The following is a 24,202-nucleotide window of genomic DNA, read 5'->3' as shown; positions in this document are numbered from 1 at the left end:
TTGGCACCTTCCCATATGTTAAGAATACTGCACCAGTGAATGGAAGGACATAGCACAGTCGTGTAAACTCTTACCATAAGGTTAGATGTCCTCTTCACTGCTGCAATATTCACTCCCACCCTCTGTCCCCCTGGTACTTTTCTTTCTTCTGGATGTACTGCTCACATCTTACTTTCTTGGACTGGCATTCCTGCTATTGCAATGCATATGAACTTTCCCACTATCTCAGTTACCATTTTAGTGGATATGGGCATCCTGGGGCAGTGTATAAATTGCCTAATGTTTACTGACAACCAGTTATCTCTCTCGTACCATATCAGTTTGAGAATTGTATTTACACAATGTCACTGGAGGCAAAGCTCTAGCATAAAAATATTCCTAATGCCAATAAGGTTGTCAGTAGTACACACACTAAACCCATCACAAGCAATTCAAAACAGAACTATAGACACATATGCTTAGGCACTTAAATGTAACATTCCTAAACTCCAAAGACCACATAGGCAAAGTACACATAACAAATACCCTCAGCAGCCCCAAATACACTCTTCTAAAATGACACCCACATCAACACAGACCCATATCTCTTGGAGACTCTACTTCTAAGCCCATAAGGCAAGCAGCCACATAATCCAACATTCTGGTTGTGGAAGACCATTATGAGATGCACTGATGTCCTAATCAGCAGCTGGAGTAAGAAGAAAGCCAAGATCAGTTACTTATAAGTGGCTAGGATCCACCACATTATGCATGCACTCAGATCATTGGACTACAAGTACCAGTATGATTCAGTCATAGTCCATGTTGGGAGTAAATGACCTTCTTACCTTTCCTTTTCTACTTTAAAAAAGAAAAAGGTTGTAATATTTGTACATGCTGCTGGTATTTCTTGTGTACCATTGCTGATAGCATCCCTTTTTTCTATATTCCTTTGTTCCATGTTGTCTATACTTTCTCCTTTATACCCTTGGGTATTCTAGGCCTACCATTGCTGGTGGTGCTTTTCTGCAATTATTTTCCCTATTTCTAGTTCCAGCTCTGTGTGCGCTAGATATGGCTGATAAAGGAAAGGGCACCTCTGGGTTTAAAAATGTCAGACGTGATAGGACGATGCCTAATTCTGATGGTCATTTGTTATGTCTATATTGTTTAGGCTCATTACATCTTCAAGAAGACTGCTCAGTATGTTATGGATTTAGTCACCAAACCTTAGTCTAACAAAAAAAATAAATTGATGTTAAAAGGCATGCTAAAATCCTCTTTTGAGGAGGCCTTCTCCGTTTCCAAATCTAAAATGGACCCTTCCTCCTCCTCTTCCTCTTTGAAAACTGAGAGGAAAAGTCACTCTGCACCGACCTCTCCTTCAGTACTGGTGACTCAGAAAGCTAAACTAGAGGATCCACAAATGACAATGGAACTGAAAGCCTCTGTCCCAAGTCCTCTGGTATCTTTGACACCGGAACAGACACTCGAAAAGAAAGACAAAGTTTTAGAACCCACAACCTGTGTTACATCCACTGTACTGGCACAGACACCAACAGTTCTGATAATAATTCTTGAGGAATCTGCGTACATTTTTCCTAGAAAGCAATATTCCCAACTGCTTCGGCTCTGGCCAGGTTTTCATCTCTGGGACCGATTACTTCCCTGACCTCTTTAGTCATATCAGAGCTGAAGGGCTCCTGGGGTGCGGGTCCCACTGTTGGTTCTGGGGGGCAGATTTCAACTCCAGGTTTTCCAGAGCCGTCCCTGCACCTCAGAGCCTCAGCATGCGTGAGCTGCACTCTGGCTTCGGTGTCGGGGGCAGACTCCTTGGAGTGGGGAGTGACCTCTATTGCGAGGCAGTCTTTTAGCTCTAGGCTCCCCTCTTCTGGGGATCCTGCTTTCTAGGCATTGGAGAGGGTTTTGTCCTCTGTGGGCATCAAGTTGTCCGCCACACAATTGGAGTTGATCCCTGATTCAGCCTCTGCACTGAGGACAGCAAGGGCGAAGCTGCAGGATACACCTGTCCAGGTCTTTTCTGACAGTTCTTCAGATTATCCCACTGAGGACGTTCCTCACGAGAAAGTGCAAGAGTAAGCACTTGGATTCCTCAGAAAAATCCGCCAATGAGGATACTGACTACAATGAATGGAAGGTTCCTGTAGGTCACCCCTTGAAGATGTCTCCTTGAGATGCTTAAACAGAGGGGTGGCTAAAAGTCCTAACATCCCTCCCCTGAGGAGTCAGTATAATCTACTTATGGGGTAACTCTCCCAGTTGATCATCTCATTAAACTGATTGCACAGTGGGCATGGAAGGCTCCTGATTCCATAGAGCCAATCTCTAGGAGGCCAGAAAAAATTGTCTCAGCTCCTGAAGATTTTCAGCTGTGGGCAAAAGGCTTGGCAGTAGATGCCATGGTGGTTGTGGCAGCCACAAAGAAAGAACTGTCTGAAGATGGTTCCATTATCCATCCTCCCAATTGAGAGTCCTGGGCAATGGATAGGTTCGGGAAGCAGGTATATGCTTCATTGACCTTTGCCCTATGGTTGTTGAATTTTGTGGCACATTTCACTAGACTCCGAAGGGATTTGATTAAGGATTTTTAAATACCCTTGTAGGAGGTGTATCTGAAGGAGTCCAAGAAAAGTTTGCTTCAGAGTTGGCCATTCACAAGTCCATATCCAACTTGTCCATGTGGGTCTTAGTGCATGCAGCTGAAGGGACGACCAGAGCAGCAGGTTCCGGCGTAGCCATAAGGAGACGCACCTGGATGAGCTTATGCAAATTTGTGGAACCATTAAAATCTTCTTTCATTAATGCGCCATTTGACAGATCATCTGTTCTTGACCCGGAATTTTGAGAGACCTTGTCCAGGTGTTTGAAAGATGGAAAGACCCTCTCTGCAGTGGATGTATGTTTTCCTGCTCCTCAATAGTCCCTCTCTAGGAACCAGAGAATTGGGAAGATGTGGTTCTGAAAGTTCCAAGGGCCTTTCCAGGACACACGTGTTAGCGGCTCCCCCATGCAGCAGAGGTGGCCCACACCAGTGCAGTGCAGAGGCTGAATCAGGGATCAACTCCAATTGCATGGCAGACAACTTGGTGCCCACAGAGGACAAAACCCTCTCCAATGCCTAGAAAGCAGGATCCCCAGAAGAGGGGAGCCCAGAACTAAAAGACTGCCTCGCAATAGAGGTCCAAGACCCAATCCTCCAAGATTAGGCGTCCTGTCTGGTGGACCCCAGCCATAAACAAACTATACAATAGAAGGAGGAAGCTACTACATGATAGAGCAAAATCCCAAAAAGGGAAGGCATCTCTGATCAGTATTAGCAAAAAACTATGGGCACTCATAAAATCATCTAAGGCCAGCTTCGAGAGAAAAATTGCACAGGACACTAAGGATAATCACAAGGCTTTCTTTAGTTATGTTAGTAACCTGGGTAGGAATTCCCAGATATGCTCAGAATTAGTCCAAAATGACAAAAAATACACCGAACCCACAGACATTGCCAATATCCTAGCTGACAGGTTCAGCGCAAACGTCTCCCACCCTTCCACACCAAAAAGGCAAATATCTATCCCAGCAGAGTGCTGCCCCCCTGACATCTCAGATGCTCAGGTAAGAGCCGCCCTTTCCAAAGCAAAAAACACAGCATCAGTGGGACCAGACGGTGGCCCGGGCTGCGTCCTACATGAACTTCAAGAAGAACTAAACCCAAACATAAAACTACTGTTCAATCTCAGCCTTAGTACAAGATATGTACCCAGAGAGTGGCGTACAGCAACAGTGGTCCCTCTCCACAAAGGTGGTGCTTTAACGGATCCTGGAAACTATCGCTCCATAAGCCTGACTAGCTTGGTCTGCAAAGCTATGGAAAGGATCATCATGGACCTCATAAATAAAGATATTGGGAACCTACAGACACTGGATCATACCCAGTTCAGCTTTAAAGGCAGATCCTGCCTCTTAAACCTGGTCGATTTCTTTGAAACAGTCACCAAGGCCATTGACGAGGGGAAGGTGGTCCACACAGCCTACCTGGACCTTGCAAAAGCCTTCGATACAATACCCCACTCGGGCATTATAGATAAGCTCACCAGCTTAAATATAAACCGCTGTGTCACTAGATGGGTTGCAAACTGGCTCAAGGACAGAACCCACATGGTTAGAATTGCTGGAGCCATGTCAGACTCCAAACCAGTTACAAGTGGCATCCCACAAGGCTCAGTCCTGGGACCTCTCTTGTTCGGTATATATTTCTCGGAGGTACAGGCTAACACGGAAGGACTGTGGCTGACCAAGTTCGCAGATGACTGCAAACTGGGTGCCATAATCGACTCTCCAGCCGACACAAGCATCCTCCAAAAGGGCCTCATAGAAACAGACAACTGGTGCCAGAGCCATGGCCTCAAGCTAAATGCCAAAAAGTGTATAGTCATCCCCTTTGGCAAAAACAAAGTGCCCACAAATTACCACATAGGTGGTAATCCATTAAGTACGGAAGAATTAATTAGGGACCTGGGGACCCAAGTTGATAGCAATCTCTCATTTGACAACCACATGGCCAAAGTGGTTAGAAAAACATTTTATATAGCCCACCTAATCATGAAGGGATTCACATCTAGATCAGGGGAGGTCATCATGCCTCTTTACTCATCCCTCATCAGGCCCATAATTGAGTACAATGCCCCTTTTGGGATGTACCTTACCAGACACCTGCAGCAACTGGAAAGACCCCAAAAGTACCTCACCAAGAGGATCAAAGGGCTCAAACAGATGCCATATACTGCCCGGTTAAAGAAACTCCAGCTCTACTCAGTAGCATACCGCCTGCTCAGAGCCGATCTGTGCCTGACGTATAAAGCAATGTCCAACCCGGAAATAATGGACATGCTGCACCTCAGAAAATCCAAATCCCATCGAGCTACGCGCTCGAGAGACTTGAACCTCAGCACTGAAATAAATAGGATATGCTGGAGGGACAGATTCATAACCCAGAGGCTTCCTTCACTCTGGAATAAAATCCCAGTCCAGGTTAGGCAGAGTCCCTCATTGACTCTCTTCAAGAGGAATCTTGAGTGGATGGGAGATTGTAGGTTTACCCCGGGTATCACTTCTGTGTCACTGTTAGACAGAGGCACAGTATACTAACCTGGAAAAAGGTCATAGCAAAATTAATTTAAAATGGGTGGCGAAAGCCAAACACACTCTGGCTAGGCTTAAATGCCCTAGGGCAGATAGCTTAGTATGAACCTATGAACCTAAAACCAGGGTTCCAGGGATTCTTTCTCTACCAAACCCTACCAGCGCTCCTGAAGGGATGGCCCGAGTGCTTGCCTCTGGAAGCAGTCGGGGGACGATTATCCTTACACCAACAAACCTGGCTAGAAATAATTACAGATGTTTGGGTGCAAATGATTCTTACCCGAGGATGCACAATTCCCTTTCACAACCTTCCCAAAAAATCCAAAAGGATTCCCGATATTCCACCCAGTCAGAGGGAACCAGCAGTTCAAGAAATAAAAAAAAAACTGCTAGAAAAGAGTCATTCAACACATCCCCTCAGACCAGAAAGAATCCAGAATTTACTCAAGATTTTTTAATGCTGAAGAAGACAGGGGACTGGAGACCAATTTTGGATCTCAGTGTTTTAAACAAATCTGTTCGTCAAATGAAATTCCGGATGGCCATGGTTCAGTACATCCTCCCATTTTTAAGGAAGGACAATTAAGATGTGCTCAGTAGATCTTCAGGACTCATATTACTACATCAGGATGGACAAATGCTCCAGGGGATATCTCCTTTTTGGCTGGGAGCCAGTCACCTTCAATTCAGAACACTGCCCTTTGGTCTTACCACAGCCCCCATGATGTTCACCAAATGCATGGCAGTGGCAGCATCTCACTTGAGACTTCACGGACACAGTGTGTTTCCTACTTAGACAACTGGCTCATCACTGCTTCCACCAGGAATGTCTTAGAAAAATCAAGAGACTGTGTTCTTCAGACTTGTACCTACCTCAGAATCGCAATAAAGCACGAAAAATCTCATCTGATCCCAATACAGAAGTTGGAATTTATAGGGGCAAATTTGAATACAAACACTTGCATAGCTTCTCTTCCCTTTCCCTGTCTAGAAAAGATCAGATTTCAAGTCGGGGAAAATCATAGTCAGCAAGACAGTAGCCGCACATCTAGTTCTACAGGCTCCGAGTTCCATGACAGCAACCATTACATTGGTACCTCTAGCAAGATTCCACGAGAATCCTGCAATGGCTTCTTGCATTCCAATGGTTCATTCTTCGTCAGCCAATGTTGCATCATGTATTAGTGACCAACTATTGCAAAAGAGATCTTTGGTGGATTCACTCCACAGACATTCTAGCAGGATGAACTTTCTTACCGCCTCAGCCTCAGGCCATAGTGACCAAAGACTCCTCCCATATCGGGTGGGGGGGCATTATCTGGGCAAGACCGTTCAAGGCACTTGGTCACTTACAGAGGCCAGCTTGCATATCAGTGTCTTAGAGATGAAAGCAGTGCTGTTAACATTGCAGGCCTTTCAAGCTGTTTTTCCTCCAGGGACAATTGTGATCCAGACTGACAACATGTCAGTAGTCTGGTACAGCAACAAACAGGAGGGGGACCAAGTCTTATCCCCTTTGTTGAGAAGCACTCCAAGTTTGGGAGAGGGCGATTTCTTCCAACCACTTTCTCATAGCAACACACTTTCTGGAGACCTCAAATGTGATAGCGGACAAGCTGAGCAGATCTATCCTCGTGCTTCATGAGTGGTCTGTCAACCTGAAATTGGCTCAAATGATTTTTCACTGCTGGGGTGGGCCTTGCTGTGACCTCTTTGCATCACCCCTAAACAAGTGCAACAGCTATTTTGCCCTGATCCCCCCCCCCTCTGGAGAAGTCCCCGAGAGATGCTCTCCTTCACGATTGGCCCTTGGGGCTTCTATATGCCTTTCCCCCAATACTGTTAATCCCTCAATTTCTGAAGAAAGCCACCAGGTTGAAGAGCAAAGTGATTCTCATTGCCCCATTCTGGCCTCGACAGATTTGGTTCCCCTTTTTCTGGCCTCATCCGAGTCAAACACTGTGGACTCTTGGAATTCAACTCCTGTCCCATCCAGAGGGATTAGTTCACCCGAAACTTCAGAACTTTAAGCCCAGAGCATGGCTTCTCTTCCGTAGATTGCCAGGCATAACTTTATATCTTCTCCAGTCCGTAAGATTATTTTGGCCTCGCATAAACCTTCCACTAGAAAACTTTACTGTAGCAAATGGAAAAAAAAATTCCTGCTTGGATCATAGTAATTATATAGATTTTTTCTCAGCCCCCATCACAAAAGTTTTAGAATTTTTGACCTTACTTTTTGAACAAGGAGCTTCTGCCTCTACCTTTAAGATTCAACTAGTCGCCATTTTCAGATTTCCACAGTGGGCTACAGGACACCTCATTAATGTCTCATAAACTGTGTAAGGCTTTTTTGAAAGGAACATTGATGTTGAAACCTCCACATAAAATCCTGTATGTTCCATAGGATCTCAATTTGGTTCTCCATACTAATATATTCCCCTTGAGCCTGCAGCCACTTGTGAATTAAACTACTTGTCTTGGAAAACAGCTTTGTTAATGGCCATTTTCTCTGCTAGAAGAATTTCAGAGATTCAGGCATTATCTTGTAAATCACCGTATTGGATTTTTCAATTAGATCGGGTCTCAGTAAGGACAAATTCTTCTTTCCTACCAAAGGTTGTTTTGACGTCAAATATTGATCAGACTATACATTTACCAGTTTGTTTCCAAAATTTTCAAACAACGGTGAATACTGTCTACATTTGTTAATGTCCACAGGCAGTTACGTTTATACCTTCGTAGAACAAAGTTTATCAGAAAATCAGACCAAATGTTTATTGCCTTTTCTAGTACTAGACTGTGTAGACCGGTATCTAAGGTTTTCCTTTCTAGATGGGTGAAAGACTGCATGTCCTTCATATATGCCAAAAAAGAATGTTAAGTTACCTGGACCAGTTAAGGCTCACACTACCAGAGCTGTAAGCTACATCAACAGTTTTTCACTCCAGAGCTTCTTTCAATGATATTTGCGCAGCAGCAACTTGGGCTACCCCACATACCTTAAATACTCATTACAAATTGGATATGGCCTCCAGTGGAATAATGTTCTTTGGCTCTGTGGTGCTTATGATTATTCTTCCGCGAGTCCACCCAAGGTAAAAAGTAGCTAGGGACTCTATCCCACAGGTCAAGAAATGAATGAAGGTCGACAGTGTCAGATAAAGAAGTTATGTACTCACCAGAATGTCCTTCCCTAGCCAAAGAGGCCACGTGGACATCATATTTAAGCACCATAATCCTGAATAGGATTATACGTCCTCCCAAATAAGACTGTCCTCCCAGAGCTGACCGTTTTTGGAAAACTGTACACCTGGGTTCCTGTCCTTCCCTAGCCAAAGAGGCCACGTGGACATCATATTTAAGCACCATAATCCTGAATAGGATTATACGTCCTCCCAAATAAGGCTGTCCTCCCAGAGCTGACCGTTTTTGGAAAACTGTACACCTGGGTTCCTGTCCTTCCCTAGCCAAAGAGGCCACGTGGACATCATATTTAAGCACCATAATCCTGAATAGGATTATACGTCCTCCCAAATAAGACTGTCCTCCCAGAGCTGACCGTTTTTGGAAAACTGTACACCTGGGTTCCTGTCCTTCCCTAGCCAAAGAGGTCACGTGGACATCATATTTAAGCACCATAATCCTGAATAGGATTATACGTCCTCCCAAATAAGACTGTCCTCCCAGAGCTGACCGTTTTTGGAAAGTATGTCCTAATCTTGTACTGCTTAACATTACTCTCCAGGACATATTTGCTCCCCTACCAGGTTAACCAGCAGCCCCTCCCCCCTCCAATTTGGACTTTAGATCCCTTCTCCTTCCCTCCTCTCCTCGGCTTTGTCCTTGAGGAACCTCTCTCTCTACCCTGAGTTTATTTGTCTTGGTAAACTCCCTGCTTGCTCTGTCTGATATCCTTCCTCTCCTGACCACTAGGTGGCACCCTTTACACTACGGTTCCTATAACCATTTTTTAGACTATTCTACTACAACACACACTGTCATTTCCAGCCCATATTTCACGTCTGCCTCTTGCTACTAACCTCACGCCTGACCCCTCTACCTTGCCCTCTACTATCACCTACCCCCCACTTACCATACTTCTCCACGACTTTTCTACTCTTGAGATCACCCTTACCTTTTCACCTGCTTCTCTCTTCTTGCCTGATTGTTTTCTGCTACTGATCGTCTCACTTGCTTACCTGGATATTCCTATTCTCTTTTCCCACTCTCGATCCCCCCTCTCCCTGTCTTACCTGTAATACTCTGTGACTTTTCTTTTGCCCTGCTTGTTCCTTACCTTTCATACTACTGTGTTTTACTCTTTTACTTGCCTTCCCTACCCTCCTCTTACTACGCTCACCTCCTTCTGACCATCATCTCCCCCTCAGTATTCTACTCTCGATTTCTTGTCTGCCTATAGCTCTTACTCTACCACACTTCCTTCCATCCCTGCCTCCTCACCTATAGCTTCCTGATCCACATACTTGTTGTTGTTTTTCTGCCCTGTACTCCTATTCCTACTATCCCTACCTGTCTCCTCCCCCTCCAGCCTCATTTCCGTTTCTATCCTAACAAATACACCCATCCCCTTGCCGACTCCTCCCTATAGACTATCCCTCTGTGGGCTGCTGTGTCTCCTCGGGCTGGGAGTAGATATTCCTCATGTGAGTACTTGGCTTAAGTGCATTGTTTAAGTGTTTTGTTTCATTTATTCTTTTATTTTTCTCTTTGTATCCATTACTGTTTGTCTGATTAGCTCTGTATACCTGGAAATGTTGAACTGTACTTTATGATGCTGATGTGAACCACGTGGAACGCCTTGTTCACTAGGAACTAACGGAAGCTGGTTATCGGCCCCTTTCCTACTCCTGTTTGGCCCTGGGCCAGCCATCACGCAGTTAATCTGCTACTGTAGTTACTTTACTACCAGCGGTACCCGTGCCTATGTCCTATCCTTACATTAGGCAAACAACCACAGCGGTAGCATATATTTTAACCGCCCACTCAAAGCATCGCCTACTACTGTTTAATGATGCTTAAGAGCCATTAATGTTATACTGGCACCACAGTCGAATATTTACTACAACTTTGGAAAAGCCAATCTGTTGTAGTGTAGTTTTTTGTTAATACAAACAGCCACAGCGGAAGCGTTCGGCATACCGCTCTCTCTCTAAGCCTGTTTGTTGGATAGTGCAGCACCTAAAGTGCCCATGTTACAACTTATTCCTAGCAGCGGTTATGCTTGGCAGGCTTTGTTTAATGACGCTTAAGAGCCGTTAATGTTTTACTGGCACCACAGTAGAATATTTACTACAACTTTGGAAAAGCCAATTTGCTTTAGTGTAGTTTTTTATTAAAACAAACAGCCACAGCGGAAGCGTTCGGCATACCGCTCTCTCTTAGCCTGTTTTGCTGGAGAGTGCAGCGCCTAAAGCGCCTATGTAACACCTTATACCTAGCAGCGGTTACGCTTGGCAGGCTTTGTTTTTTCTTTTTTTCTATTCCTCCCTTCTTTTCTGGCCAGCGACCCAGAGGTATTGCTTATCCCATCAGCATACCTTGGCCCAAACCTGTAGCCTAAGCTGTTGATGCTGAGTGGTTTTTTTCAACTGTAGCGCGATATATGAGGCCGCACGCATGTATTTCCTACATCGTGCTTACCACAGTGGCAGTCACATTTTTTCACTCTGATTACCACGGTGGATACCCCTTACAACCTCTCTGGTTTTAGCGTTACCCCTTGCTGCAGCTTATCGACAGCGTCCCTTGCCTCAGACCAGCCCCCACGTGGTCTCCCACAACTTCTAGCTGGCGTTCACATGAAACTGTAGCTGTTTAAGACTTTTTTATGCTTAAGTGTTATTACTGAAATGTTTCTGCTCACTGTTTCTTTTGCAATGCTCTTGAAACATGCCTATTAGCTCTGTGCACATATGTATACAAAGTATGTTATATTTTGACCTACACACATTGAAACAACACTATATTCTAACGTGTATCCCCTTTGGGATCCTGTAATTATTTGGCTATAGACGCATGGCTGTGAAAGTTATGTCCTGCCATTTCTCTAGAAGCTGCTAACTGCTTGTTACTCATGTTAAAGAGTGGAACCTATTTAACAGTGTGGTTGATCTCGCTTGCTTATTGTTATTCTAGCATGTAACTGTTGCAAGGTTGTTATTGAAAGCCCTATTGTGTTTTATTAGCAGTCTAACTAAACCGCTTAATACAATGTGTCTTATGGTAGTCTATGTACTGACCTGCTCTTTGATTTAAGGCATATGTACTAATTATGTGGTACACACTTCAATGACTAATGACTTATTTTTCCCCTTTTTTCTCTCTCTACCTATAACATTATCAGACTGTACACCTGGGTTCCTGTCCTTCCCTAGCCAAAGAGGCCACGTGGACATCATATTTAAGCACCATAATCCTGAATAGGATTATACGTCCTCCCAAATAAGACTGTCCTCCCAGAGCTGACCGTTTTTGGAAAGTATGTCCTAATCTTGTACTGCTTAACATTACTCTCCAGGACATATTTGCTCCCCTACCAGGTTAACCAGCAGCCCCTCCCCCCTCCAATTTGGACTTTAGATCCCTTCTCCTTCCCTCCTCTCCTCGGCTTTGTCCTTGAGGAACCTCTCTCTACCCTGAGTTTTATTTGTCTTGGTAAACTCCCTGCTTGCTCTGTCTGATATCCTTCCTCTCCTGGCCACTAGGTGGCACCCTTTACACTACGGTTCCTATAACCATTTTTAGACTATTCTACTACAACACACACTGTCATTTCCAGCCCATATTTCACGTCTGCCTCTTGATACTAACCTCACGCCTGACCCCTCTACCTTGCCCTCTACTATCACCTACCCCCCACTTACCATACTTCTCCACGACTTTTCTACTCTTGAGATCACCCTTACCTTTTCACCTGCTTCTCTCTTCTTGCCTGATTGTTTTCTGCTACTGATCGTCTCACTTGCTCTTCCTCGCTCCGTTCGCTCCGCTCCCCACCCTACCCCCAATTCCCACCCACCCCCAGGGGCCCTACCTTTATACTTGCTTAGACACTCCCCCAATTAACTAACCGCCTATCCCATTGCCTGTACATATCACCTACCCATACCATACTCCAAGTCCTACAACCACACCCACTCCCCACAATCTTATCTTACTACCTCACCTCACTCTACTGCTCATACCACACAGTCCTATACTTGCTAAACTCATCTCACTAGTAACATGCCTTTAAACCTTAACTCAATCTTTTCACTTCTTCTTCTCAACATCCTTCTCTATTACTATACTCTTACCTCCTATGAATATCTTATGCTTAGCCAACCTCCTGTATTAGCCACACACGCCACATCTACACTTCCTCTACCTGACCAAACACATATTAATATACTATCAACCTCTCCCTACCTTCCCCCTCTCTACCACAAGGTACGCCACTTCAGATTCCAAACCTCTAAACGGTTTTATCTAATACCCTGCAAAAATCTAAAAGTATTTCAAGTCCCACAAACACTATTATTAATACATGGGGACATCCACCCCAACCCTGGCCCCAATACTCTCATGAGCCACACCCACTCAAACCGAACTACTAACTGTTCTAGTTCACCTTTCTCCCCTGACTCCCTCTGTATTGCTCACCTAAATATTCGTAGCATCAACAACAAAATCACACAACTTCATGCCTTAATTGATTTCTATGCCTTTGACATTCTTTGTCTCACTGAAACTTGGCTCAAGCCTAGTACCAAAGACAACGAATTTACTCCCCCTGGCTATAGCACCTTAAGACATGATCGTCTTAATAAAAAGGGCGGGGGAGTGGCCCTTTTATACAAATCCCACTTACAGGTAGTCTTAATAGACTCCTTGCCCCCCTCCCTACCTAATGCTGAAATACTCTGCTCCAAGCTCCAAGTTAATAAAACCAAGGCTATATATATCATATGTTCCTACATCCCTCCAGGCAACAACATCAACACACTAGAAAATATCCTAAGCTGGTTCTCCAGTAACTTTCCACAAGAAACCATAATCTTAGGGGACTTCAATATTGACTGGAACTCCTGCATATCTCCCAAACCCTCCATTCACCTTAATCTCTTTAACTTTCATCAAACCATTAACTCCCCCACTAGAATACACAAATCAACCCACAAACAAACCATTCTAGATTGGATACTAATTAACAACAACCCCCTCTCCTATAAAACAGGAATACTCCCTGACAATATCAGTGACCATCTCCTGACCTTTATCTCTAAACAAAAATACAACAACCCCAAGCAAACTACCTACCGTACCATACACAATAAAACAGATTTTAACCTAGCATCCTTTCAAAATGAACTCAAAGAATATAACTGGTCAACTCTAAAATACCTCCCAATAGACGAAGCAGTAACCCATTTCAACAATACCTTCCTACAAATTCTACACCATCATGCCCCACCCCGCTTAATTAGACTAAGCTCTAAGGCAGCCCCATGGCTCTCAAAAACTACTAAACAAAATATGCGAGCCAGAAATAAATTATGGACTAAATGGAGATCCACAAAAAAACGTGCTGACCACCAGAACTTCAAACACCTGAGAAACTCAACAAAGAAACTTATCTATCTTGATAAAAAAAACTACCACTTTAAATATCAACAACACCAAAACCAAAACCCCAAACAATTTTGGTCAGGAATAAACAAACTTCTACATCCAGGTAATACCAAAACCCCTACCCCAACTAGCCTATCTCAAAGCCAACCCGACATAATAGCCAACACTTTCAATGACTTCTTCTCTCAAACAGTCGCCTCTCTGGCAAACACCATGACTCCTCCCCTATCCCTCCAAAAAACCCATACCCAAAACAGCACCCCCATACTAAAGTTTAATACTGTCTCCACAACCTATATACGTAAATTACTATCTAAACTCAAACCTTGCACCCCTTCTGCCGACAAGCTACCAGCCGAATATCTTCAACTAGCTGCTACCGAACTAGCCTACCCAGTCTCCATCCTAATAAATAGAACTATAACTGAATCCAAAATCCCTTCCTGTTGGAAAATCTCCCATATCATTCCCCTCCATAAAGGAGGTAACTCTAACGAACTCTCAAATTTTCGGCCTATTGCCCTTCTATCTCCACTATCCAAAATAATGGAATGCTGCATACACCAGCAGCTCTTACATCATCTCTTGAATAACAACTTGCTTGTAGACTCACAACATGGTTTTAGGCCCTACCACAGTACTTCTACTGCCCTTATCTCCTTCACTGACATAAACAAAAATCATAACAACAACCTGTTCTCCTCTGCACTATTCTTAGACCTCTCGAAAGCATTCAATATGGTCAACCATCAACTTCTCCTCCACACTTTAGAATCCCTGTCACTTGACTCACTGGCACTACAGTGGTTTGATTCATACTTGACAAATCGAAAACAAGCAGTCCTTTGGGAAAGCCATCTATCCTCTCAACTCCCAGTTACTATAGGCGTCCCACAAGGGTCCATCTTAGGTCCCTTACTTTTCTCTATATTCATAAACAACCTACCCACTTCCCTCCCTACATCCACTTGTATACAGTATGCTGATGATTCTACTCTCATCTGCTCTGCTCCATCCCCAGTAGAACTCCACTCCTCTACACAATTGGTTTTCACAGCAGCAGAAAAATGGTTTCAACATATCTGTCTCCTCCTAAATCCCAAAAAAACCAAACTTCTACTCTTCACCCCAACCCTTAAATCCACTCCAATCACTTTTTCCATTGTGTCCTGCAATGGCACTATCATCAAACCTGACCATTCCACAAAACTGCTAGGTGTCACCATAGACAATCAGCTAAACTTTGACTTACACATTGATTTAACTATCAAGACAGTAAATAAAAAGATAGGAGCCCTTTACAGACTTAAGCCCTTTCTTACTGCCACATCCCGAGTATCTCTTGCCCAAACTCACCTCATCTCCACACTACTGTATGCCTCTCCCTCCTTTATTAACCTTTCTAAAGCTAACCTTCAGAAACTTAATTTAGCCTACCACAGTATTGCCAGATTTGCAACTGGCTCTCCATTCCGTACTTATCACTGTCTTAACTTAAAGAAACTCAACTGGCTAGAACTTCCAAACCTAATACTCCTGCAGCAATTAGTCATCACTTTTAAAATTCTACATTACCCCTCCAACACACCCATACTGAAAAACCTTATCACACCTTATAAAAGTCTTACTTCACTTCGCTCAGCCAACAAGCTCCTAGTAACTACTATCAAATCTCATAATAAAGCAGGTGACTCCTTATTTGCAAACACTATCGGATCATATTGGAATAAACTTCCCACTGAACTGACCTCCCTAGCCTCATGTCACCTGTTCAAAAAACAGATTAGAATTCATTTGCAAGATCACTGGCTATGCCCATGCTCGAATCCTGACTGATAACTGTTACACTACCTGCTCTCATAGTTAACTCTGTATATTAAATTGTATCTTGCTTTTTTGCAATGTTTGTATCTTTTCTGTTCTAGTGATTTTTTTAAAATGTAAAGTTTCTAGTATAATAGTGGAGCTTTCCTCCTCAGCCCTCTGCAGAAAATATACATGTATCGAGCCACTCAAGCCTGGTAATACTGTATATTCTATTTTACTTTGCTTTTCTTTTGTCATTTTTTGATTGTTTTATTGTTTGATTGATTGTTATTTTTATTAGTGGTATCTTTTTAATCTGAAAAGTTATAGTATGATAGTGGAGCTTTTCTCCTCGGGCCTCTGCTGAAAATGGACATGTATCCAGCCAGACTAGCCCGGTTAACAAATGTAAAATAAATAAATAAATAAAATAAATAATGCTCCATCATTGTTGTTGATCGTCATTTATACTTGATGTCCCTCCCTCCAGCCTCCATCCTTTTATACCTCTTGGTGAAGTGTGCCAGGTCTTTATTCACTATTTTTGTAGTCTTCCTATACCAGATATGGTCTCCACAAAAGTAAGTTGGAGATGCATACCTTTTTTTTTTTTTCTTTCAATCAGCAAACTCGATCGGAGGTAAAATGGTGAGGAGCATTATGGGTAGGAAGAAAAGCTTGCGAGTTTTTGGTCCTCATGAGCTGTAGTACGGCCGAGCCTGTTATGATTTAGGAACCAAACCTACACTTCAAGGAAAAATGAAGATAAACAACATAGAATGTTATGTTATGGTGAATACATAACTTCTTTTTTTCTTGCAGATGTCAGAGCAAAGATTATCTGAGTTGCAGGCTGTCATGGGTGGGTAAACCTTGCCTCATACTTCACCTAGACAGGTCACATTAAGAGCAAACCTCTCTTTATGCACAAAGTGGTTTCAGAGTTTACTTTTAATCAAACCAAAAGTCTTCCAGTTTTTAACCCAGAACATAAAATCCAGGGTTAAAGGATTCTGCAAGCAATGGATGTGCATAGGCAGCTCAAGTACGATCTCGATAGACCCAAGCCTTTAGGAATGCTAAATCGGCTATTTATTTCTTATTATGGGAGAGTGAAAGAACAACCTGTTTCTAAATAGATAATTTCCATGGGATTGCCCTCAGCTGTTGCTTTTTGTTATACTTGCTGTAGCAAATCCATTCCAGGTGGCATCGAGGCACATCCTGCTACACCCTTGTCTTCATTGATGGCATGCCAGAATGGGATGGACTCCAGAAGTAACTACATGGTCTTCTATACATAATTTTAAAGCATTGCAAACTGTATTCCTTTTCTAGGTCCAGGACGAGCTTTGCTAGGACCATTCTCCAGGGTTTCTAGGATCCAAATCTATCTTCCTCCCAGCTTGGATAGGCTTTTGCAGTCAACCCCATTTAGCCTAGATGCTACTTGCAGCAGTGGGAATGATGAGAGTTGTGTAAGTTGCACTTACCCATAATAGTAGATGTTTAAATTTCTCACTGCTGCAGTAGCTTCACCATTTGCTACTCTTGTATACAACTGTAGATGAAATATAAAGTATGTTTTTGTGTTAAATTTTACAGATGTGTGGATTTTTTTTTTTTTTTGTTAATTTTGTTATTGATTCTGTATTGTAAAACTCTATCTTATGGGAAAGAAAGCTTCACTTTGATTGATTTCCCTTCTTAAGGCTAGCTAGCCAGCAGTCTGAGTGAAAGTGAGGGAGTTGTGTCCTGCTCAGGGCACAACCCATATAGCCTAGAGGCTGATGCAACAGTGAGGAATTTGAATCTTTACTGTTATTGGTTAGAGCAACTTTCATAAGTGTACTTTCTTTCTTAGCTACAGTGCAGAATTATTTTAATTTTCTGTAACTTGGTGATTCTTGTTTCTACTGAGATTGTCGAATCTCAGTTGTCAGAAGTGTACCTTTGATTGCTCTCCACTCACGTAGTGCTGTGAAGCCTGTTTTTCGTTTCTACATCCTGAATGGTTGTTTACTGTGCAACACTGTAGAAGAGGCATTGCTGCTTGTTTGCTTATTCTGGTTAGTTTGTCAGTGAGCAGCTGAGTGAGAGTAAGATTCAAAACCTGATATAGAAAGAAACAAGATGAAGTAAAACTCCACAAGGTGGAAATACTATGGACTGAAAACAAGTCAGATTCCATGTTACAGCAGGAATGTGACATTTTGTAGGATACTTGGTTGTAGCAGTCTCCCTTTCTCAACGCATGCTACTGATGTAGTGTTTTCGTTTCTGTAGGTTGACTGTCTTTTTCATCGTTTTGACTTTGTAGTTTTCATTGAGGATTTTCTGCTTTGCTACTATTGGACGACTTCCATTGTAACCTCTTTTGGCACCTCAGAAACTGTGAATTTGCTCCATATAGCTTATCTTAGCTTGTGTCATTACTATGTACTTAGGCTGGTTTACTGTCCTTTGACATTATTCACCATTTAGCATAGCAACTTATTTTAAGTGAATTGCTCAGTAGTAATTTTCTGTTTAATATTTGTCACTATCCTGTTCTTGAACATTTTGCTATTTTTAATTGGGATTCATGTAGCTGCTAGTTGTATCAAGCAGTCACCATTGTTCCCTCACTGTTTGTTTTCCCAATCTTCATTGTAGGAAGTGATCCCAGAGTGGCAGCAAGCTGCAAGTAATGTCCTTGTTGCTGTTGGAGTCCGTTTCATTAATGAAGTCATGGAAGAGATTTTGACAAAATTCCAGCCAGGGATCTTGCCACATTTCTTCATTGTTCAAACAATGGCTCAGTTGTCTACTGCTAATGGTAAGGCTTTCACCGTCGGTTAAGTTACACTTGATTAAAACATATTTGGCTTCTGTGTTTCTCAGTCTAGAAAGCAAAAGGTGTTTTATTGCCTATCTCAAGAGTTTTAGGAACTTCTTGTTAACACAATGTATGTACAAATCTCAAATTTTCTACTGCCATTTATAGAAACGGACATAAGCAGCACTGGAGAAGTAGTCTAAGAAAACTGAGTTATTGCTTTGCAGCTTGTAGTTTGATGTTTATTCTAGGAATCATTTTCTCTCCTAGGAAAATGAGATTTTAGTTTACTTGGATCAGATTTACTAATTTTTTCTCCTGTAAGTTAGCTTCTTCATGTGAATATTTCTGTGTCTGTACACTGATTGTTCTTTTCCTTGTGCATTATTTACCTCTGCTTATTAATCTGTATTAACACTGTCTTTACATTATGTAAAGTTATTTATTTTTATGATCTTATTGGCTGTTATTTGTCTGTGTTTGCTTTCTGAGGAGTGGATATTATTTATCATTGTATGTTGGCAAGTTGTGGCAGCCATTCCAAGGCAAGATTGTGTGAGCAGTACTTGCTTGACTTCCTCCCTCCCCTGGATGATCTCTGATCATATTCAAAGCCATTGAAGATGTTGAGACATCCTAGAGCAGTGTCACACTGTGGCTGAGAATATTTTTCCCCTCGTCCTAACCCTTCCATCTGCACATGTATTTAATGTCCCAAGGGTTAGTGAGCACTGTGGCAAATCATCCAGTTCCCGTTGTGCAATGTGGCCGTCAGCCTGATTGCTGCCCTTGCAGTCAGCAACCACCCTACATCACCAGTCTCCAACAGAGACCATACGTGGAGTTGTGAGTGAACATGCAATCCTCCCCAGGATGGGCAAGATGGTGCAAGTCTGTCAAACCGCCCCTCTTCCCATGTTCCAGTAACACACAAGCCTCTACTTGAACTGGTGTTACCTGGGCCATAGTCATGGCTTTATTATCATGCTGCACTGTGGAGCTGGGTCTCTGGCTTTCACAGTTTGTCAAGTGTTCAAGTAAAACAGGTGGTGACAGGTTGGTGCTGGAAGTCCAAGATAGTCTCCAGGGGTCTCCTGCTCCCCTGCACTCCCATTTGCACTCAATGTCATGGCAACGCTCTCCAAATTGTATTGCATAATTAAAATCGGTCAACTAGATTATACATGCTCCTGACACGTAACTGAGCTCATAACTGAACCACCCACTACTATGCAACTCAATCCCCAAGTCTATACTGCCTGAACAAGGTATGTATCACTCTGATGTGCCGTATGATTCTGTTATGGGGCATGCTGTCTTCTTTTTCATAAAAATATTCATTTCCAGAACCTAAATGTCATTCTATAAGCAGAATACTGTATGTCACTTATGTAACAAAAAAAACCTCCACACTCTGCAAATAGTACTTACGTGGAAAATGTCTATATGTTTATCTTCACAGAGATCTGATTCATGAACAGTGAAAACACTCCACGAGTGGAAACCTTCAGTGCCTGTAACGTAATACAGTCCCACCACATTTGTAGTAGGCACTAAAGACTGAGCAGTTTCTGTAGTTTTTAAAAAAAATACTCTTCACTAGACTGGTTAGACAAGCTAATGACAGAACTCTTCCACATCCAACTTACTGTAAACAAAACTCTCTATTATAGCTAACTACAGAACCCCTCTTTTCCCCCTTGGCCCATACTTTGAGTCCATATTTATTAAGTACTATTCATCTTGGGAATTTCAACTGTCCCACCATCAATTGGGAAAAACCTATACATGCTCAAACATGTATGCCAGAGATTTCTGGACTTCATAAATAAACTCTGTTGACCAGGGAAGATAAAATCTTGGACTTGGTCTTTACCAGTTTGGAACTCCTCTGCTCCCCTGCCTATTGTAACCTCCTTCCCGGTCAAATTGGATTATGATTCAGTCACACATAAGACTGATGCCAGAAGTATCCTCCAATACATCAGTGTTCAGAGATTATGAAAACGCTAAAACTATTAAAACTGAATACTGAAATTGAGGATCCCATTGCTTATGCAAATTTATTTACTGCCTAGTTAAATAGTTGCATAGAGGCATCTGTCCCCCTTTGCTGTAAATACAATGCAAACATCAAAAACAAAGCCATATAGTGGAACTCTAATGTAAACAGTCTGTACAATAAAAGAAATAACTGTCTGCACACAAAATAAATCTAATGCGCAAGAAGCCAAAAATGCACTTGCTAAACTAAATAAGGAGCTCAGAATACTGATCTAATCAACCAAAGACCGATATGAGATAAAAAAGAACTACATAGGTGAAAGATAAATTCTGCAACTATGTTAGAAATCTCTGAAATAGCATCCAGTTCTACGCAGAGCTAATAGTAAGTATATACTGTGACCCAGAGGACCTAGCCAATGTACTAACAGAAAAGTTCGGCTCCAAATTCATCGTGCTCTCCCCTCCATGATTCTCAGATAAAATATCAACATTACTCCTCTCCTGACGTCTCCCAAGAACAAGTCGTCAAGGCCAAGAACACTGTCCCAGGGCTGAATAATATACTGAATTTCCTACTGGCTAGCCTGAAACATGACTTGTCAGATTCCCTACATAAGCTATTCATCATTAGCCTGAAAATAGGCTTTGCGTCTGATGAATGGAGAATTACATCAGTCATTCTGCGTACAAAGTGGAGTTACAACAGTCCCAGGTAATTGCAAGACCCATAAGCCTGACCAGTTTCATCTGTAAGGCTGTGAAATAAGATCAATATGGAACTAACAAATAGGGTTATAGGTGACATAACAGACTCTTGACCCAACCCAGTTTGGATTAATCATGGCCAAGTCCTGCCTATTTAAGCTGCTTGACTTCTTTGAAAATAGTCACTGAGGGAATGGGCAAGGGCAAAGCAGTGCACACTGCCTACATAGATTCATAGGTTCATACTAGGCTATCTGCTCTAGGGCATTTATAAGCCTAGCCAGAGTATGTTTGGCTTTCGCCACCCATTTTAAATTAATTTTGCTATGCCCTTTTTTGAGGTTAGTATACTGTGCCTCTGTCTAACAGTGACACAGAAGTGATACCCGGGGTAAACCTACGATCTCTCATCCACTCATCAAGATTCCTCTTGAAGAGAGTCAATGAGGGACTCTGCCTAACCTGGACTGGGATTTTATTCCAGAGTGAAGGGAGCCTCTGGGTTATGAATCTGTCCCTCCAGCATGTCCTATTTATTTCAGTGCTGAGGTTCAAGTCTCTCGAGCGCGTAGCTCGATGGGATTTGGATTTTTTGAGGTGCAGCATGTCCCTTAATTCTGGGTTGGAAATGGCTTTATACGTCAGGCACAGATCGCCTCTGAGCAGGCGGTATGCCACTGAGTAGAGCTGGAGTTTCTTTAACCGGGCAGCATATGGCATCTGTTTGAGCCCTTTGATCCTCTTGGTGAGGTACTTTTGGGGTCTTTCCAGTTGCTGCAGGTGTTTGGTAAGGTACATCCCAAAAGAGGGGCATTGTGCTCAATTATGGGCCTGATGAGGGATGAGTAAAGAGGCACGATGACCTCCCCTGATCTAGATGTGAATCCCTTCATGATTAGGTGGGCTATCTAAAATGTTTTTCTAACCACTTTGGCCACGTGGTTGTCAAATGAGAGATTGCCATCAACTTGGGTCCCCAGGTCCCTAATTACTTCTTCTGTACTTAATGGAGTACCACCTATGTGGTAATTTGTGGGCACTTTGTTTTTGCCAAAGGGGATGACTATACACTTTTTGGCGTTTAGCTTGAGGCCATGGCTCTGGCACCAGTTGTCTGTTTCTATGAGGCCCTTTTGGAGGATGCTTGTGTCAGCTGGAGAGTCGATTATGGCGCCCAGTTTGCAGTCATCTGCGAACTTAGTCAGCCACAGTCCTTCCGTGTTGGCCTGTTCCCCCGAGAAATATATACTGAACAAGAGAGGTCCCAGGACTGAGCCTTGTGGGACACCACTTGTAACTGGTTTGGAGTCTGACATGGCTCCAGCAATTCTAACCATGTGGGTTCTGTCCTTGAGCCAGTTTGCAACCCATCTAGCGACATAGGGGTTTATATTTAAGCTGGTGAGCTTATCTATAATGCCTGAGTGGGGTATTGTATCAAAGGCTTTTGCGAGGTCCAGGTAGGCTGTGTGGATCACCTTCCCTTCGTCAATGGCCTTGGTGACTGTTTCAAAAGAAGTCAACCAGGTTTAAGAGGCAGGATCTGCCCTTAACAAAGCTGAACTGGGTAGGATCCAGTGTCTGTAGATCCCCAATATCTTTATTTATGAGGTCCATGATGATCCTTTCCATAGCTTTGCAGACCAAGCTAGTTAGGCTTATGGGGCGATAGTTTCCAGGGTCCGTTGAGGCACCACCTTTGTGGAGAGGGACCACTGTTGCTGTACGCCACTCTTTGGGTGCATATCCTGTAGTAAGGCTGAGATTGAACAGTAGTTTTATGTTTGGGTTTAGCTCTTCTTGGAGTTCATGTAGGACACAGCCCGGGACACCGTCTGGTCCCATTGATGCTGTGTTCTTTGCTTTGGAGAGGGCGGCTCTTACCTGAGCACCTGAGATGTCAGGGGGGCAGCACTCTGCTGGGATAGATATTTGCCCTTTTGGTGGGGGGGGGAGAAGTTTGCGCTGAAGCTGTCGGCTAGGATGTTGGCAATGTCTGTGGGTTCGGTGTATTTTTTGTCATTTTGGACTAATTCTGAGCATATCTGGGAATTCCCACCCAGGTTCCCAACATAACTAAAGAAAGCCTTGTGATTATCCTTAGTATCCTGTGCAATTTTTCTCTCTAAGCTGGCCTTAGACTATTTTATGAGTGCCAGTAGTTTTTTGCTAATACTGATCAGAGATGCCTTCCCTTTTTGGGATTTTGCTGTATCATGTAGTAGCTTCCTCCTTCTGTTGTATAGTTTGTTTATGGCAGGGGTCCACCAGACAGGACATCTGCCTTTGGAGGATTGGGTCTTGGTTTTATTTGGGATTGCATGATCCATTTGCATAGACCTTGCAAAGGCATTCAGCACTATCCCAAACTCGGATGTCCTACATAAACCATCCCAGCTAAAAGTTAAGTGCTTTGTAACTCATTGGATAGCAAATTGTCTTACAAGCAGAACACAGGAAGTAAGGGTGGACTGCTGTGCCTCTTCTAAAAGACCTGTCACTAGTAGAGTGCCCTAGGATTCAATCCTTGGGACACTTCTCTTTGGCATTTACTTCTTGGAGGTCAAAACTTATATTAAGGGATTAGCAAACTTGGTGCCGTCATAAAATCCCAAGAGAGCACCATGATCATACAAGACAGTCTCTCCCAAACAAACAGCTGGTGCCAAATCCATGGACTGAAACTAAATACCAAGAAATGTACAATCATATCCTTCAAGCAGGACTCTCTGTATCTACCATCTTGACCTGACCCCCCACCGAAATATATGTCATCCAGATCTAGGGACATAATTGCTTTTGGGTCAGTGATGAGGTGGTATTCCTTTGCCTGATGTTAAGGCTAAGTAGATTGATGCTCCTCTAAATAATAAACACTTTGGTGAATCTGCTGCTAATTTAAGTCTCTTCAGGATAAAGGCAAGTCTTTACAGGAACTTAAACATCTGTTTGTTTCTGCTGTGCTCTAAATTTCAGAGCAGTTACCCCAGTAAACTAGCCTTTGTTTGCAGGCAATCTCACCCTCCTAAGGGTAAAAAGAGTGGCACGTGGACTCCTCCTGCAAAGGCTACTCAGACTTCTGTGCCTCAGAAGTCTCCT

At 43.0% G+C, this 24,202-nt stretch overlaps 1 protein-coding gene across 2 annotated transcripts in view; it reads left to right on the top strand.

Annotated features, from left to right (window-relative positions):
* The window catches only part of MROH1 (maestro heat like repeat family member 1), a 2,449,684-nt gene that overhangs the window by 355,729 nt on the left and 2,069,753 nt on the right, over nt 1-24,202 (top strand). For both annotated transcript variants that reach the window (XM_044067698.1, XM_044067696.1), the window contains exon 4: nt 18,229-18,391. In XM_044067698.1, the coding sequence (XP_043923633.1) occupies nt 18,229-18,391 (163 nt within the window). The remainder of the gene's footprint in view (nt 1-18,228; nt 18,392-24,202) is intronic.

Source organism: Protopterus annectens, chromosome 3.part1 (assembly GCF_019279795.1).
Source record: "Protopterus annectens isolate FY-2018-M chromosome 3.part1, PAN1.0, whole genome shotgun sequence".
Taxonomy (NCBI): domain Eukaryota; kingdom Metazoa; phylum Chordata; order Ceratodontiformes; family Protopteridae; genus Protopterus; species Protopterus annectens.
This window is presented reverse-complemented; position numbering and strand designations above follow the sequence as displayed.